Source organism: Rhyacophila brunnea, unplaced genomic scaffold (genome assembly GCF_057557595.1).
Source record: "Rhyacophila brunnea isolate RB1 unplaced genomic scaffold, BYU_Rbru_1.0 scaffold_1, whole genome shotgun sequence".
NCBI lineage: Eukaryota > Metazoa > Arthropoda > Insecta > Trichoptera > Rhyacophilidae > Rhyacophila > Rhyacophila brunnea.
Genome location: NW_028232751.1, coordinates 26,598,218 through 26,618,497, shown reverse-complemented (window position 1 = coordinate 26,618,497; position 20,280 = coordinate 26,598,218). Strand labels below are relative to the sequence as shown.

Below are 20,280 nucleotides of genomic sequence, written 5' to 3'. Positions count from 1 at the left end.
GTGTCCATATGGCAATTCGCAGTTCCATTTTTGACCGTTCTTTAGATAAGTTTGTAGGACTGTAGAGGCACTTGAAATTTATAAAGAAAGAATTATTAGTTTTAAGGTACTTAGTGTAAATAATTTACGACAACCGGCATCGTTCATATAATTCCCATATAATTTTGTGTCTTATTTTTATAAAATATAAATACCTAGTTCTATATAATTGTAATACAGATATAAAAGAACAACTCAAAATCTACAAAAGAGGTGTCTGGAAACAAAAAACAGCAGTTTTTAAAAATTGATAGAAACTAAAACGGCAATATTCTGGTGGCAGCTGATGAACAATTCCATTTTTGTTTTAATCAATTTTCAAAAACTGCCGTTTTTGTTTCCAGACACCCCAAAATGTAAAATTACATTGATTTTTTTCGACATTATAATATGATTTATCCTCTTGACCAAAGAAACGAGCGTACCTACAGGCAATGACTGGTAGAACAATCAAATGCCAAATTTACGGCTGCATTCCTTTTCATACATCACGTGCTTTGAATCATACACAAGTATATTATTCATTATTGGATTTTTATAGATTTTATAGGCTAATTAATGAGGGCACAACAGGTATGCCATCCGCGTGGAAAGGATTAACTGTGCAACGTAAATAGGTATCTATATTTTGTCAAGATTGTACAGGACTTTTTAAATTATGCAGAGAGCAGTATTAATCTTCTTTTGTGACTTATAACCATTTATGTTCATACTATGGTTACTTATTCCATACGCTGGCACAACCTCAAGGGTTCGGTCGTCGTGGCTGACCCTCTTTCATCTTGGTGCGACAAAAATGACCTGCACTCTGCAGATCTTACATGGCATAAGACGTAAGACGTGGCGCGGATCCTTGTGTTTGCCCTATGCCCCAACGCTGGGGCGTGATAAAGTGAAGTAAGAGTAGGGTTACTTGCAATACGTCTTATACTATCTACAGGAATCTGAAGGTTTTCTTCTTTATTCCATGTAAGAAAACACCATCAGGATATCGTCCATTCCATTAATAATACATAATACCATACGATCTACCATGCAGTTATTATTCAATAATATGTCAATATTGATGAGTAATTAATTTTAAACAATTTTTTACACACGAAATAGCAAATAAAAGTAAAATACAATGTTCACTTCTATACTTGTACAGATTTCTTATGAAAAATAGTTGTTACCCATTTCACCCATGGTGTCCTTGCCCTGGATTGTAAAAACAACATTTTTTGACCAATTGTGGAATTTAACCCATGACCAGGACCAGTGGCTTCACAGATGTGCACTCTTACAACCAAGTCACTGTGGATAAGTAAAAATGACATGACAATAATATTTGCTTATTTTTAATAAATTAAAGTTGTATGTAGACTAGTTATTTTAGTAAAATAATTAAATTTTAAAAATACCTATGTATAAGGAAGGTATAAATATGTAATTATTCGAATTAATTTTAGACATTGTAAAAATATATATAAATCAAAATATGGTTTTTATCTCATATATAACATTAATGTCTGTGATAATTAACGTGAACATGTTTTGTCATTTTCAACCATCCAACAACCACAAAGTACAAGTAAAGATAAAGTACAAAGACAAAGGTTATATCAATTACTCCTACCTAGACCTATGCAATTTATGTACCTCTTGTCATCAGTGGCGGCCGGTGGTCTTCAGAATAGCATTTTCTGGTAGTGCGCAATGGTTTACCTTCTATACCCAGCATTGGAGCATAGGGCAAGCACAAGTTCACGCCACTTCCCTCGGTTTAACGCCAACTCTTGCGCCTCCCGCCATGTCAGACCTGCAGCACGTAGGTCGCTTTTGTAGCACCGCTGCAGGGTGAGGGAGGGCCGGCCATGGCAACGGAACCCTTGAGGCTGTGCCATAAGGTTACGCAGTGTCACACTCTTTGGCGGCATCAGGAACACTTGTCCTAGCCACGTAAAGGTCGTAAAGCGTCTCTCCATGATTACCTGAATCACCGAAGGCTGCCGTGTCAATAAGCTAAGATAATAATATCTTAGTGTAAAAAGACCGAAACGTTGAACTTCTCAGAAGGTAAATTAAATATGTCTTTGTTTATTTATTATATTTCTTAAAAAGAGTTTTTAAACAGTTCAAATGATTTAATATCAATAAAGAAGAATAAATGTCACGGTTTACGACTTTACGCTCTGGGATAAGCAATGCTTCAGCCAAATAAATAACCGCTGATGTGTTTTTTTGTTTATTGAATGTATTTGAGTGGTTTAGAAATAAATGCGGTAGTTTGTATTTTCGTAAAAGTTTGGCGATTCATTAAATTTTAAATGTGAAATTGTTAAAAATTAACTCGCCAACATTGCTATAAAACAGAAACTGGCGTTTTTGTTTCTAGAGTCCTAATTTCGTGCGCCGATCTAAAAGTGTGTAAAAAATTCTACACAAAACGCCATTATGGGAACATTCGACCACGGTTTAAGAAGTATATAATGACCTCATTGTAATCCTGTGCAAACTGAAAATCTGTTTGGATCGTAATCGCTTTGCGCACAAACGGAGTATTGTTCATAGTTCGCGAAGTGAGTGATACATGTATGAATAACAATGAAAAGTTGAGCGATGTCTTCAAAGATGCAGGCGGTGCGTAGCACTTGGATGGTATTAGAGGAGCCGCCGCTGCTTGTCATTAAGAGCCGAGCCACACCGGGCGACTCTGGTCTCGAGACCAGTCGCCGAGACCAGACCGATGCATGCAGTTATATGGACCAAGCCACACCTGGTTGCCCAGTAATCGCGCAAGCAATAAAGTCTCGCGATCAGTAAAATCTCGTTCATGCGCTCGGTCTGGTCTCCCGGTCTCTCTAGTCTCTCTGGTCGGGCGATCGGTAGCGATGTATGAAAACATATAGCTATGTATTGAGCGTTGCCACACTAGGCGACCAGTCGCCGGCAGCCACGCCGCATTTTTGCTTAATTGCGTGTACATTCATTATTATTATTATTATTGGCTGCCTCTCTGGTCGCCGGCAAGTCGCCCGAATAAATCGCTCGAAGAGACCAGAGTCGCCTGGTGTGGCTCGACACTAATTGTACAGACAGTACAATATGTTCAAGCAATGACATCCATCTTGGAGTGATGAATTGATAATAGAAAGAAATAAAAGTCATTCATAAATTTTTAAATCAACTTTTATTATATTTTTGTCACAATAATTAATATATATATCCAATGGTGGGATTGATTCATCATATTACCATCATATTAATGTATTTTAATTAAAATTTAATTGAATAAATACATATTACCGCACCTGGACATGCATATTCACAAGCTTATTTTAAAAACTTTTACCTACTCACTGCTATGTCGATGAAAATTATTGATCACAATGGCGTTATTTAACAATAATTATAATATATTGTTGACCAGTTTATTTCACTACAAATAATATTTAGAGTGGAGTGTCTGCTTTATAATTTTGCCTAATACAAGATAATAGTCATCAAATGAGTTACATATGGAAGAGGATTTGTCTTTTTATCCTTTCCTGAACAATGATATAACCATAAAGTAAATAAATAACTGGTGAAAAATCCTAGAATAAACTCAGTTTTTCATCTGTGCTCAATTGAATGAATTGACTCTGCAGGTAAACTTTCCATTAACACATTCTTTATTTGCAGGTGCCCAAGCATAATTTTTTGTCACTCTTCCTCCTTGTTTCTGTATCTGTCCTATTACGATTATGGCAAACTAGATGTTAAAGTTTTTAAATCCCACCATTGTTTACATTTATGGTTCCTATATATCGTTACTATAGATTAAGAATAAAACTATTAGAAACTCCATTGATTCGGTGCCTACATGAATAGATGTTACAATATACATTATAAGGATAATGAGTGAATTATTGATACAGTGCATTTAATAACATATACAAAAAAAAGATATTCATTAAAGGGTTCATTTGTTTATTACTTAACTCAAGAAAACTAATTGATTGGTTTTTAATTTTGGTCATTAATCCAATTGCTGCGGACCTTTTAATTAATATTTAATTACCACATTTAAATAACATGCTAATTATAGCACCAGTTGCGTTGGACCCAGCGAATGGGTTAAATAAACTGAAACACTAACACTTAACACTATTTCAATATTTACTTGATGATTAATTGAAATCTTTGTTTAAGAACTTTATAAATGCAAATCAGTTAGATGAGAGTACAAGGACACTTTGTGTTTGGATGGTCTTGCTAAATCTTTTAAAATGTGTACGAAAAGAAAACAAAACCATAACAAACAAATTGATAAATAAAAAAATCTATTTACTGTTAATTATAAATAGGTCTGTGTATTTTTACAAAGCATTCTATTTAAAATAAAAATATCTGGTTAAAGTAGATTATTCGATGCTTATATCCTTTTGTGCCAAATAGAATATTAAATCAAAAGATTTGATTACAAATTTTTTAGTCTTATGTATTAATTATTATAGTTGCTATATTTTAAACTTAACTATGACAAAAATAAGATTTTAACCTCACGATATAATGAAGATATTATGTAAATATGCTTGTACATTATTGGTAGGGCTTGACAAATACTTTTATCTGCATTTTATCGGTCTGTGCTTTACATAATAAAGATATTTGTAAAACCCTTTGAATATATGTGACGATTATTATACAATTGTACATAATAATATTCATAATGCCTGTTACATCCAGGTAGATATCAGAATTTCTTATCTGGGGATATGTATTACCACAGGTAAATGAGAGGTGCAGCCTGGATTGTGGAATGCACAACTGGTTCGTTGAATGTGAAAAAAAAATAACTCGATTTACCTATTCATGTTATACTTTAATTGTTTAATTACTATTTTGAAAAACTAAATCATTAATTCTAAACTGTAATAATGAAGTTGTATTTCTCGGTTACCTTAAATTTTCTTTTATTGGTACACATTTACATCAAATCCAGAACATGGAGCAAAAACAACTGGAGGTGAATTTATTAAAAACATGAAATTGAGGTAAGTAGTTGAAGCTAAAATATCTAAGTAATGGCCACATTTTCCACTTTTCCAGCTGAAAGCAGCTTTAACAAGTTTAAATTAATTCAAAAAATACCTTGAAATCAACAATGAAACAAGTGCTTATCAGGTTTAGGTATATTATCAATGGACTTAATCATCAACAATATTAACTATACCTATGTACCTAATGAGATTGTTGAAATATTTGAATACAAAAAGAATTTATGAAGTAAGTGAATCGTAAGAGAGTTCAATATATTTCACGATGGAAGCATTACTGTAATATACAGTTAATTTTTTTTAAATCCAATTGTATTAGGTAATCTAAATCTGTTTATAGTAAGTAGGTGGGCACTATTGAATTTAATATTTCCAAATATTATCAGTACCTATATTTGGTTATGCCTTCCTAAATACAATATGTTCAATTACATTTTTTTACTGTCACAGGTGCAAAAACACCTAGTTGAAAAACACTGTGGACACAGTTAGAAAAATTGAATGGAAAGAATAATAATAGTTCACATACCTATCATTTATTAGAAACAAATAATCAGGTAGATAATGGTACTCTGAGAATAATTTTAATAATATGATTGATAGTAGAATAATGAATTCTTATTATATTAAATTACGAATAAACAATTATTATTATAGTAGGTGGTACAACTAAACTCTACAACAAATTAACACATATAGTTTTATTGATAGTACAAAGATCTACTGAAAAAAATTGTCTTTCTTCACTTCAGAAACTTTAATAATAATTAATAAGATTTACCATGTTGTTTTCATAATTTTCAATCTAAAATTTAACTAATTATGTTAATTTGATATGTTTTGTTCCCCTGTATTTTTATAGACATAATTAAAATAAAATAGAAGCCTTACATAATTATGTACTATTTCCATAACACAAAAATAATTTTGTCAATGGGTAATTAATATTAAATTAATGAATTACAGTAAAGGTTTGATTTGTTTACAGATGATAATAATATTTACTGAATGTATAATTATTATAATAATAAAGTGGGTATACATTCTTTGTAAATGTTACGTTTATAACTACTTCATTTATATGATCTGCCCATTTTCAAATACCTAATAAGTCCAAAATTCGATGTGGTAAATGATGTTTTCATGTTCTGATCGGCATGATTGATTTTAACGTCAGTTTATTTTTTAACATATTCTGAATTCACAACAATACTCACATTTTTTTAGTCGATAAAACCATTATTGCTATAAATATAACCAAAATATTATCGTATATATTAATTGGCATTCATTTGTAACATTTTAGTGATTTATGAACATTTTTTTTCATAAAGCAGGTTTTAGAAGTTATGGGTTGTGTGAAATTTATTAGACATAGAAATATATTCTTAATAACAATATATAGGTATTTATTTCTGTGAGATTTTGGTCATATGTGAACTTATCAGTTTTTGGAAACAGGTACCTGTCGTTATATGTCAGTTTACTATTTTGGATATTATGTTGTTGTGAAATTATAAAGGTAAAAATATTCATTAAACATTTATGTGATTGTATTGTATTGCGTTGTTATAAGCTACCATAACAAAATATTTTATATTACCTATATCTTATAATAGTTAGCAGGTATAATATCAATGAGCAGTTTCAATGATTATTCATTTTCTTATTTTATGAACACTAGAAGCTATGGTGGTTTCAACTTTCTTTACAACAAATTACATATAATATAATTGTTGTATTACTTAGTTACCTACTTAATAATATATAGATGAGGAATAATATGTAATATTATTAGGTAGGTGTAATTACAAATTAAATTCTCACTGTTTATTGAGGACCTGTATGATAAAAACGCATTAAAATATTTTTGTGGTTATTTTATAGAGATAAGGCATATAAGCGTGTTTACATTTTAACCAAGTGCCAGATAAAAATGATTTTTTTGTGATAACGTAAAGAGGGATACGGGAGTTAAAAACTCACATTGGAATCCGCCAATATTATTTAGACCTCTTGTCGATCCAGTTCCTCAATTATACAAGAAAGTTAATAACCACATAGATACTGCGCTGCAACACAGTACTTTAAGACAGTACAGGCATTAATAATTATTGATTAGACTGTTCAAAATAATGTTGAATTAGTTACATATTATTTACAAAAAATAATCTGAAAATTTAGATAGGTTGATCCAAAATAGAAAGGATGGTAATAAACATCCATTTAAAGAACTCAACCATGTTAACGCGCAAAACAAACTTTTTGGACAAACTGCGTAGTATATAGTATATTTATAGTATAGGTAGTATAGTCGAATAAAAAGTCAAGATAAAAAAACCGAATCATATACCTACTTGTTTGGGCGTTTTCAAAAATGTATTAACTCACTATAAATTTGTTCAGTAGTGTCATGGTAAGTACTATGTCAAAGGTTATATTTGACTACTACCAACACTATTTTATAGGGAAGGAAAATCAAATTATTCTTGCAATCGGTTTGGTAAGAAATTGTAAATCAATATTTAGACCATTTAATAATACATATTACGTAGGTATTAAAATAAGAATAATTACCATTCCGTTTAAATATGTATAATATATTATTTTGTAATATCAAAAATATTGAGTTTTTAAACAACATAATATAGAGACTTCCTTACTCTGCTTGTAAAATTTTATATAACAGTTCCACCTGTGTGTTTTATCACATCTTGGACGACATAAAAAAATATAAAAATTCCATCAATATGTAACCATTTTCAGTACAGAGTAATAATTATAATTTGTATGCATGAAGAAAATTTTTAATAATTGCATTAGTAATATAGCCATCTATTATTCTAAATTTAATCGATAATATTTTTGAACTCTTCGCTGTGTAATAAGTGGAATCGCTTGGATCAAAGGGCTAATAAGAGGCGGTCAAATGATACAGCACTAACAATACATTTTATTTTCAGTTTGTTATCCATTAAAGATCATAATTATTGTTACAGAAAAAATTATCTCATTGGTTGTTTTACTTGTCGAGTCAAATCAATAAATAACACATTGCAAAATTACATTTAAATAACTCAAACAAATTGTATTAAATAATATTCACAATGTTTTTGAAACTTTATGAAACTGTTGCACACCACTTAGAGGATCTAATGTTATCATGCTGAAAGATTTTTAACTCTACATACACTGCAGTTGTTGAATTTAGTATTGACATAACCTAGTTGAAAAATAATAAGTCATAAGGAATAATTAGAACATCGGATGATATTTCCACTTTCTAGCTTGTCATTCATTACAAATTACAACTGTCTTAATTTTGATACCAAAGTTGTGACACCGCATTTTTATTTCCCAAAAGGTATTCTTCCATACACACTTAGTTAGATACATATACCTAAGTAGAGAATATTTACAATAAGATATTTTTTTAAAGCAATCTTCACACGAAGGGCAGGCGGAAATAAAGATAATAATTGTCCATAAAAATCCCAAAATGAGTTAATGATGCCATCTTGTGAAGAATTTTGTAAGCTATTAGATGGCATACATAGAAAAAATTAATAAAAATCAGTGTCCAAACCCTGAACCCAGCTATTCTAAATAGTTAACACGGTAACGCAATTCTGCTATTTTTATTCCTCCAAAAAATACGAATATCAATCGGAGAAATTACATAAACAATGCAGTTATGTTAACACAGCGCACTGTGTCTTACATGGTTTCAATTGCATCCGATTAGAATCTCCAATTGGACTTTTCTTGACAGCTCGTATTTAACAAGGTCATGGGCGGTCATGTTAAAATATTAAATGAAAGGAAAAAATGCATATCTGCAAAAGAACATATTTGAGACATCTGTGAATACAGAGGCATAAGTGGAGTTGAAAACACTCAATAGGGAACGAAGTCTTCACCATAAAAGAACTAAAATTATGAATTGCAGAGAAAAAATAGAGTGCTAGCAACAAGTGACCCTATTTTCAAGTTTATGCTTTTGATTGTCAAAAAATTTTTCCATTACCCAACGTTATCACCCAGCATATATTATTGTTGCCAGTTATCATTCTTTTCATTGAATAAAATATATCAATTATCATCGAGGTCTTGTTTTTGTTTTTGACAAGAAAGGGTCAAAGGGTCAGAAAGCTTGACAAAATCTAGAACCGTTTAATGTAATAGACTGTTCAGTAGACGTTTTTCAAAATTGGGGAGAAAAGCTAAATGCGCATTTGTCCAAAAATGTCCTTTTTCTACCAGACTAGTCCGTCAATTAACCATTAAAATTGAGGCTCCTCATCAAATGTTAGTCAGATCAGACCATTTTATTTATGTGCCGAGACATTTTAGATACCTTCCTGAGCCGGGGAATATTGAAAGGCTGTACAACAATTTACTACTAATTAGTAAAGAAAAATACAATGACTTATAAATCCTAAAAAAATTTTAGCTGCTCAGCTGATCGAGATTTTTATAAAAATTTAGACCATTACCTACTAATGGTCTTTATTATTTAAGTACAGTTCTATTATGTTGACTTTCTATTCACAAGGAAAATATTGCAACTAAAAATGAAAGAATGATCATTGTCACAATAACCTTGATCTTTCAATCATTTTTTCATTTTGTATTATTTTTCTTTCCAAAACTATATTTTTAACTAGAATGAATTATGATTGTAATTGACTTTTAATTTTGAGCTTAATAAATTATATAACAAGGGAGTTCTTAAGATTTTCACTTTATCTCAAAACTGAATTAATGTGACAATGATCTTTCTTTTTGCTCGCCCTCCAATTTTCATATTATAGTTATTAAAAATATTGATTAATTATAACATTAATTGAAATGATAGACAAATAAAACTACCTAAGTGATTTTTTGGCATCCTCATAAAGCAAAATAACATATTATTAACATATAATTAATATGATAGATCAAATCACACAGTGTTTTTCAACAGAATTTAATAAAATATATTTTGATATATTTGATACAAATGTATTTGAGATATTGTAATAATTTTACATGCCAAATTTGGTGATATGACATAATTCACCAAGTAAATGGGAAGCATAATATATATTTTTCCCAAGAATAACGCTTAGCAAAAATTAAAAAAATAAACCAGTGAATTCTTTTCAATTTAATCATGTGATATAATATATAATAGATATGTTATATAAGTGAAACATACAATAAGCATTCATAGTTATGCCAACATTTATTAATTATAAATTATTATAAATATAAAGTGAAACCTTAGATTGTGAGCATAATTCTTTCCAGATTTTTGCTTATATTGCAAGACCTCGCTCATTTATCAAGTTAATTTTAAAGTATTCGCAGACCGAGTTACTCACAATTCATGGTACCTATTCTGTGTTACATTATTATTTTAAAGGTTTTCTTTAAATATTACAAAGTACATATTAAGTATTGTAAATGTTAATAAAATATATCTTCTCTTGCAGAATCATAGAAAATTACTCATTTAGCGTTAGTTTCCCTCTAAAATCACATAAAACTATCTTTAATTATTATTAATTTAAGCCAGCTATGAGCACCAGTTTTTCGCTTGCAGACCAGACGTATTAATTAGTACAGCAAAATAATCACAAAAATCAGGTGAGGATAATAATAACAATATTAATTATTTGAAAGAAAAGTAATATATTTTTATTGTCTAATCATATTGAACATTAATTCTATGATTATAAAATATTCACGGGGCCACATGAAAGCAGGCAATGGCGCTCATCTGGCTCACGGGCCACGAGGTGCCCATGACTGTTTTAAGCAATACACCGCAGACAATATTTAAAGTAAATAAATGTTAAAAAAATACACAATTAGCTATGTTTTAATGAAAATAGATATGATTTCTTTAATATTAGATGAAATTACAAGAAATAGTATAAAACCGCTTGCAACTTTAATGAAAATGCAATAAAGGGACATATTTATAGATTGAGAAACTGAAATAATTAGCTACCTAGCTTTAACCTTTTGACATATTTTCTTCAGCTATGTATGCAATCGGCGCAATACTACATAATATATAATTGAAAGCCCTCTCAAAGTAAGATGATTCAATTTTTTATCTGTTTAAATTTTCTTTTGACTGTTGGTATCAACTATTAATCTTATTTGAATATATTATATTTTTCTTAGTCCAACAAAGCATAATAATATGGCGGTTCAATTGTTATTGTCACAGAGTATTTTTGATTATTATAAAACAGATGTTTCTACTTATAAATGATTTAGTAAAGATTACTGTAAATGATGATATAACCGGATTTCATTAGAATATACCTATTACATTTTATTGTTTTGTGATATTAAAATTGATTTACTTAATTCATTTTTGAAAAGATTAAAGTGATAATTTAGTTTAAAAATATTGAAACATTACTATAAAGCCATTTCGGACAGGAAAAAAAATTAGAATTTCAATTATATTTATTTTTGGAAGTATTTAAAATATATACTATTTAAATATATACTATTGTCACAACTATAGTACATAAACTTGCCTTGTGGTAGACATTTTCATAAAATTTGCCACTATTTGACTGGGTAGATTTTAGTTAGTTGTTAGCTCCAGAATCTTTGGTGTGAATATCTGTCAAAGGCACTTCTTCTCGAAGAGTTGGTGGAGGATCTCGTTTAAACAATTGGCAATACAGCAGTGAAGATACTCCGGAACCCAAGAGTGGTGCAACCCAGTATACCTGTGATTGTAAGTCAATGAGAAGATTAGAACATTTTTACTGATTTTGTTAGATTGATACCAGTCAAATATATATATACATTTTTTTTGCTGGCTGGCATGTAATGTGGTTATTTGGGGAACTAAAAATCTCCTATCACAAATATGTTATATGCCATCTCAGTATAATATTTTACAAAGATCTCTATGTCTCCACCTCTGTCATTTTATACTACATACATGACATGTTGTAGGCTACAATATAAAAGTTGTAGTGTAAGATTTGCTAGAACAAATTGTTCATTAACAATTTAATTGTTCATCGTCGCTAAGATGCACTCTAGCATTTTAATGTTTATTCAATGTTCTTTGTCTAATGAATCGATATCATGCGATATTATTGAAATGAATACTTTTTCTTCCTAATTCCTGGAAGAATGAATCCCGCTTGACGAAAAACTGTCTTGATTTACTCAACAAATGAAATAAAATTCAAAAGCAGTAGTTTTGATCCCATAGACCTTGTTATTAGCAAGCACGCATGTTGCTGATTGCACCATTTCCACTCTTGTATGCGTGATATTTTCTATATAAGTATAGAATAAAACTATTATTGTAGACACAAACCAATAAGTATTCGGTTGCGTCAGTATTAACAGATGGACAATATAAAATTGTTATTTTTTTATGTAAATATCTTTTATGTTTGAAGATAGGTATATTAGATTTAGATCTTTTGAAATAAATACATATATTTTTTTAAATGTATGCAATATAAATTTAATGGCTGGAGAGAGCAAATCAAAAAGTTTTACTCCTGTTGCACATGCTCACTGCACACTTTCATATTTTTTATATTCAAAGTGAATATTAGTAATATTATTTTCTGTGTTAATGTAATTATATCTTCGTACTGCTTATAACTGTCATATTGAATATCATTCTACAAAGTCCATCCACTATAGTGTAGGTCTTCTGATCCTTCTGTTTCAATGAGGATGAGTGGTTTGGTGCTGCCATTCTTGAGATATGGCCTAACAAACAGTATCATCTCACTTTTTAAATAAAAAAAAATTAGTCCTTACCCAGTGGCGGTCCCAACTATTGGTCCAGATCGCGGGTGCTAAACTTCTTGCTGGGTTCATACTGCCTCCAGTGTAGGCACCCTATTAAATATAAATTACAAGTATTACTATAAATGTAATTAGCTACATACTTTCTATATATTAAATATATATATAACGAATTTTATGTGAAAATGTTATTTCTAAATCTTTTCTGGTTAATTTTTAACAATTACCTACCTACTTTGAATTGGTTGATAATGTAGGTCGGTAATTTTTTTTTTGCTTTTTTATGTATGAAAAACTGCTAGTAATTGTGAGATTTTTATGATTCTGAGAGTTTTTCATAAATTTTTCAATGAATTTTTCTACAACTAATTCACATTTTAGTGGTTAATAAATTTTCCTAATTTAATGATTTCTTTACATGACAAGGTAATCAATAAATAATGTTGCTATTGTATCTTCGCTACTATACGTTAATAATAATAATTACAAAAATATTTGTTACGGTTCGGTTATAAGCGGCAAACACATTTTGAAAATACCCGATATACTGGATTATTTGTTAGTTTGGGTTAGTTTAGGTTAGGTTTGGTTAGATTATTCAAAATGTGTTTGCCACTTATAACCGAACTGTACCAAATATTTTTATGAAGATATTTATAAAGATACGTAGGCTCTAAATAAATAAAATAATACTCAAGTAAAGATTCTTTACTACTGACATATTATATATTTTTCACATAATTATCTAAACCGATTATTTTACAAAAAATTGAATTCATATTCATTCTTCAGCATATTTTTATAAAAAAAAATGCTGAGCTGTAGAAAATAAACCCGGGACCGCGGGTTATTAACTAAACCACCGTTATTATTATTGATACATTCAACGTCTGTATAAAGGAAAAAGCACGTATTGCGTATATTATGTATGCGTTGCCAGCGTTAGCTGCAGCCAAATCTTAAATGGTTTATATTAGGTAAATCATAATATGTGAATATAGCCTATATCAGCGGTGGCGAACCTATGACACGTGCAGACAATTTTCGGACAGAAAGTATAAACAAAATAAAATTGTAGTGATGGAAGAAAGATTTTTTTGACAAGGAGCTTTTTTAAAAGCTCTCGTTTATCATTCTGACAGAAACTTTCTATAGTCATCCGAAAAAAGAATAAATTTCAATAATCATGAGCTAAATTATGTCGTAAATATATTATATTTTATAATATAATTTATTATATAATATGTGTATATGTATTTTGTATGAAAAAATATGGCAATATGGAAAATATGGAAAAAGCGGTCATAATTAAAAAAAAAATGATCTTTACAATTTAGCTTTTTGGCATCTAAACATGAAAAGATCCCCCCCCCCCCCGCCCTTGGCCTAAATGTATGAAAATGAAGCTGAAAAAAGGACCCCGACAAATTTATTCAAGTGTAACCAACGCGAGTGGAATAAAATCGCGACGGGAGCAATCCCGGCGCTATACACTCCACTCCCGGCAGGTAAAATATAATAAAACGCTGGTTTACTAAATTTCATACAAATGACACACATTAATTTATTCATATAAAATAGCACTCGTGACAACCTGGAACTAGCTTTAGTGATTTTGATAGAAGGCTCTATCTAAAAGAAGGATTTTTTCAAAATTTGTGGGTATATCTATTAACTAGATACTCTCCACTAATATGATATTGGGACTGAAGTTTTAACATTTCAACAAGTGGTTCAAAATTATTTTAAATTATTTATTGGAGACAGACATAATATCTTCGAGAAGTAATAAAATATGACTTACTGCAATCATAGCCAAGCCAGCTATGGTGAGTCCAAACTTGATAGGAACGGAGTCACTGTTGGCTTTGTTACGAGGATCCCATACTGCGCAGGTTACCAGGATGAGAATACTAGTGATGAAAGCTTCGATAATTACGGCCTGAAATCAAATTGCATGCAGATCAACTAATTTCATTTATATGTATATGTCAGTAACAGTGATGTCCCGTGGGGGTAGACATATTGAGCGTCACTTGGGGGCGGCAGTTACTCGAAATGTGGCAAATTGAGGAGAATCATTAGGTATATATATATGAATAGGTAGGTACCTAAATTTAGTAATAACGAAAGTATATTTCCATTAAAAAAATCAACTCATTGGTTGGAAACAAAATGTATTAATTAACATAAAAGGTTTAACAGGACTGTATTTTTTTTTCGGGTTCGCGATGTCTGGTTTACTTCTGTTGTCCTTGAACGTCACGTCCTTGATGACCAGCAATGACACGTGCAGATTTGCGAATTACATTTACATTATAGGTAGGTACATCCTACGTATCTAATTAATTTATCCAAATATGTTTTGCCAGTCACTCGCGAGTTTTGAAAGTTGTCAGGTGTATTTTTTAATGTATCTGAAACCGTGGACTCGCAATATTGCACACGCAGTAGAGATGGCATTTAAATTAGATTTAGTGGTAGGATATGTTGTTAGTAATGTATCCACACAACATAATATTTCTTCGATATTGGGGTCATGATAGGCTGATAAAAAATACTGTATAAAAAATGGGGCGTCATTTTGTGCGCTGCCTGGTGGCGACATTTTGTCTAGAGACGTCACTGGTCAGTAATACTGGCCAACAGGTGATTTCCAAGGAAGAAACCTTTTTTTTGAAACCTCTATGAACCCCTTCTACCTTACACATTCATAATACATTAGGCTTGACAGAAATAAGTTGCAAAATAAGCAGCAGACTTAATAAATGATGTTATTTTTTTTAGATCTTAATAGATTACAACCCTTTCATCGGCAGAGCCAGGTTTGCGGAGAAGGATAGGCATATTCTCTAAAGAATTTAAACGTATTGTTAATTTAATTTAAAGATATGTATCAGATACTCTGGTCACTCTCCTTTCTGCATTACATACTCATTTACAAGATCAAACTTAGTGTCAGTGCTAGTGAGATCACTATGGCATATACTTTTCTTTATCGATTTCCTTTAAAAGTGTGAAATCAGACTTTTACAATTAAATAGGTAGGTATTGTTTGGTGTCCGTATAATGTGAAACAACTCGCACCCGGGGAATAATAGTGGCACAACTCGAATAACTTGTTTTTGCAGGAGAGCAGTTTGAATATTTTATTTTGGTGTGTTAAATTAGTTTATTTATTAAATTTACTTTATAATAGCGTGAAGTTGGCACACTTGAGTCATCTAATTTTGAATGTTATCCGCAATAACGATGGCACAATGATCATTGTGCCACTATTTCTGCTTGAATTCAAGTAAAATGTTATAATATGATAATGACAAAAATGCTTTTAAGGCCACCATTATAACTCAAAAACGACAAATTTGGACTTGTGCCACTATTATTACCCGGGTGCGAACTGTGTTACTATGGTAAAGTTCACGAAAATATTTTTCGAGGGGAGACTGTGTGCTCTAATTGTTGCACGCACATTAATGATATGGTATTAATATATTGCAGCACAGTAAAATTAAGGTTATAATAATTAAGAATGGAAGTAAGTCTCATTGATAACATAATCTTATTAATATGTATTTTTTTCTACACATTTACGTGCGCCTTAGAGTGTACACCGCTGGTCTAAAGGGATAAAAACAGATGTGAAGGAGACGACTCCATGGATTTTATAGTTACCTGTCCACTGGATAGATTTGCATTAGGGATCGTGGCACAAAAGTCAGTAGCGTTATTGAGAGCGAAGGTCGGGGTTGCGACCATGAGAATGCCATAGCCTCCGATGGCGCCCACGATCTGCGCCACGAAATATACGCCGGCCAAGGGCAGTGAGATCTCGCGGCAAATCAGTGCGGCTAGTGTCACGGAAGGATTCACGTGCGCCCCGGATATGTGGCCAAAGATCTGTAACGAAAACAATAATTGCCTATTGATGTATTTCTTATTTAAATAGAGTATTTCCATTCGACCATATCTATCATACCATCCTGTGGGAGCCCGTACCTACGTCGAACGTGCGAGTTACGTCACCGAAGCTCCAATTTGATTGTTACGCCTTTGAACATTGATTTATAATAGTGGCGCGAAATAAACTTTGTCTATTCTACAAGCTTTTCATTTTATTGTGATATCTTCTAAACTAGTGTTTTCCAACCTTATTTGTGCCATGCCCCACTTCAACGCTTCAAAAATCTCCATGCCCCCCCCCCTATCAAAATTTCATAGTTTACTTACAAATTCTGAGAAAAATGAATTGCTTCAAATAAAAAATGCAAATAGGCAATACTATTTTTAATTTAAGTTTCGTAAGTAGGTACCTATGTATATTATATTAGATGTAAATTAATAAAATTAGTGCGATCCTTTTGTTTGATGTGAGCTGTAAAGAGTTTTTATGTGAATTACTACTGTGCGAAAACATCTTCTTGGCTACACTTCTAGGCGCTGTTGTTTACTAAATGGGAGGAGCTTGTTAGTTTATAATGGAAGTGCGGTTAAAAATGGCCGGAGCATGTTAGTTCACAGTTTTAACACGTAGCCAAGAAGATGTTTTCGCACTATAATTTGGTCAATTTTAATCATAAATCTCCACAGTTTATGATATGTAAACGATTTCCTTTTTTCAGTAACAAATCATTTACAGCGCTAAAGTGCCGAATTCAACTAAATATTATGATGGGAATGGCAACAGTAATTTTCTCGGAAAGTCATGGTTGCAATATCAAAAATGCGTTTTTAAACAACAACAAAAATGTCCCAAATATTAATTATTTGCACATTGCCCCCCAACTACGGCAACTACGGGCGTACTCTACGTTGGGAAACACTGTTCTAAACAAAGGTTGATCATCAATATTTTGTCACAGCGTTCGAAATGAACCGGAACGCACCGGAGCACAGCGTTCGTGAAATCACCGTCATTATCGCTCCGTCTCGTAGAAAAAATAAATATTGCATTCCAGTTCGTAAATTTTATTATTAAAATTAATTTACATCTCTCTCGATCATGTCCGATCCTAATAGGATCATATGGGCCTCCACAGAGTAGAGGTTTGTATTGACAGATTTTTGTTTTTTACGAGAAATGGATGTCAGCCACTTGCTCAACCTATTAGGTCCATACTCTGACTCATACACAAATTGAAAAACAATATGTGTACTTGCCAGACCCAGGATTCTAGCCTGGTACCCACGGTGTTATAGTCCAACGTTATAGTACATTACATACATATATATTTTAAAGTTTATATATTTATGACACGACGTAAACCTCGATTTTCATCTAAGACGACAACAACATTATGCCCTACGACAGTAACTCCATCTGATATTGACAGGTATATTTCCATATAATACGTACAACTACTCGTATTATAATTATCATATCGAGTGCTTAAAGTCAGACAACGTTATCTACAAAAAAGTGTGTTTTTTTTTTTTTTTGAGATAACGTTATTTTGCATTTACGGCTACATGATAGTCAAACAACGTTATGTCAATTTTTTCTAATTTCTTATTAAATCGTCAGTAAAGTTTAACGCTAACTACATAAGTTACCCTTGTTTTCATATTTTTTTAAAACTATCCCTATAAATTTTAACATCATCATAAGCAAGATAAATGTACAATACACAATAAATTATAAAATATTAACATTAGGTTTTAAATAAACATTTCCCTTGTTGAGTTACAAGAATCTAAAATAACAATTTTTGGCTCTCCTGTAAAGTTGCACTTTTGTAGATAGTGTTGTTTGACACTAAGCCCTCGATATGAAAAATTATTGAGCGCTCCGGTTCGTAAAATCTTCCATTTCGAGCGCTGTATTTTGATCTATGTCATATTTATTACAACAAGTGGCGCTGGGTTCGCCCGAACACCGACGCAAATTCTTCAGCCAGGAAATACACTATTTTGAACGGTTAACAAAAGTAGCGCTTATTATTTGTCACGATATGGTGAAAGAGTTCTAGATTTTAGTTTCCTAATAATAAGCAAAAGATTCCTGGGGGTTTAAACGCATTCTTTGGAGTAGATACGAATCAATTCTTATCATTAAATACATATTCTTTTTTATCATGATATATAAGGATTCCGGTAAACTCACACCTCGAAAGCCTTTCATTTACTACGCGTTGCTTGAGTGCGATCGAGACATATCTACTTCTAGGTACTCGATTGAGGGCGATCAGGTACCTACTATATTATATCCGCATTATTCAGTGACGTCCCGCGGGGGTAGGCAGACCATGCATTGATTTGGCCGACACATTATAAAGGGCGGCAAATGAAGGAATGAGTGTTGATATCAGTAGCGGATTTTCATATGGCAGACGATGCGGTAGCTTTGTTAGAAAGTACTGACAACATAGTTTAAAAAATCATAACGGGGCTTCCAAGCTTTTCAGCGTCTCATACATCTACGTACCTACAACCACCGCTGTTTGAAAGTAGGTTTAAATCCTCAGTACGTGATGACACGTGTAGGTAAGTCAAAATTTTAAAGATTTTTTGCGGTCTGTCTGCCTAATGTACTGTCGAACAAGTCAACGTGTTAAAACTGTGAATAATAAGCCCCTCCTACTTTTAACCGCACTTCGACTGCAACGACTTCCGGTTATCGACGAGTTGTCCACGTGTTAAAACTGTGAACTAACAAGCCCCTCCTATTTAGTTATTCGCACTACGACTACAACGACTTCCGGTTATCGCCTAGATCTTCTTGTCGGACAGTAGTTAAAAAACGGGTAATAAGGTCGATATTTACCTGATGAATTTGCATACAACTTAAGACTAAAATGAATGAGCACGACATTCTAGGTTTGCCTAAGGTCGGCACTTTGCATTGGGACGTCTATATGGAGGCGAAACATGGACGCTAAAGTAACAGATTTTCAAAGTACCTAATGGCTTTATCGGCATATGATTAGAATTTCCTGGACCGATCATAAATTGCCAATGAGAATGTTTAAGAGTCAATAATTTATTAAAATGTATAGCTACCTACTAAAAACGCAGAAAAGCTGTATAGTTTGACCATATTTTCCGCAATGTATGAATTACTCCAAATTGTAATGCAGGGAAAAATAAAGAGTAGCACACGTTGTCTCTTAGTGCTAGTCTCTGCCTGTGGGCATTTATAGTTCAAAGTCTCGAAAATTCAAAATACACCTGATAAAAGACTGGATGTGTTGCTGCGTTCGGGGCGGATTGGTGTAGATTAGAGAGATAATTATGCTTAGGATATCTCAGAATAGAGAGACTTACTAAAATAATCTCGAGAACTTTTGATATAATATGGCACAGTGTTTATGATAGTCGTAATAAATAAACATTTGTTTATTATAGAATGGGTATCAAAATAAACTTCAATAACATGTTGGATGATATAACGACTATTTTGCAAAGCAACAGTTATTGTATTATCTAA

The 20,280-nt window shown here is 31.8% G+C and overlaps 1 protein-coding gene across 2 annotated transcripts in view; it reads right to left on the bottom strand.

The window, feature by feature from the left end:
- Positions 1–10,725: 10,725 nt before the first annotated feature.
- Positions 10,726–20,280, bottom strand: part of LOC147079635 (aquaporin-like) — a 156,181-nt gene continuing 146,626 nt past the window's right edge. For both annotated transcript variants that reach the window (XM_085942644.1, XM_085942653.1), the window contains 4 exons: positions 16,530–16,754; positions 14,659–14,796; positions 12,867–12,947; positions 10,726–11,803 (listed from right to left, as the gene is read on the bottom strand). In XM_085942644.1, the coding sequence (XP_085798770.1) occupies positions 11,660–11,803; positions 12,867–12,947; positions 14,659–14,796; positions 16,530–16,754 (588 nt within the window). In that variant the 3' untranslated portion in view covers positions 10,726–11,659. The remainder of the gene's footprint in view (positions 11,804–12,866; positions 12,948–14,658; positions 14,797–16,529; positions 16,755–20,280) is intronic.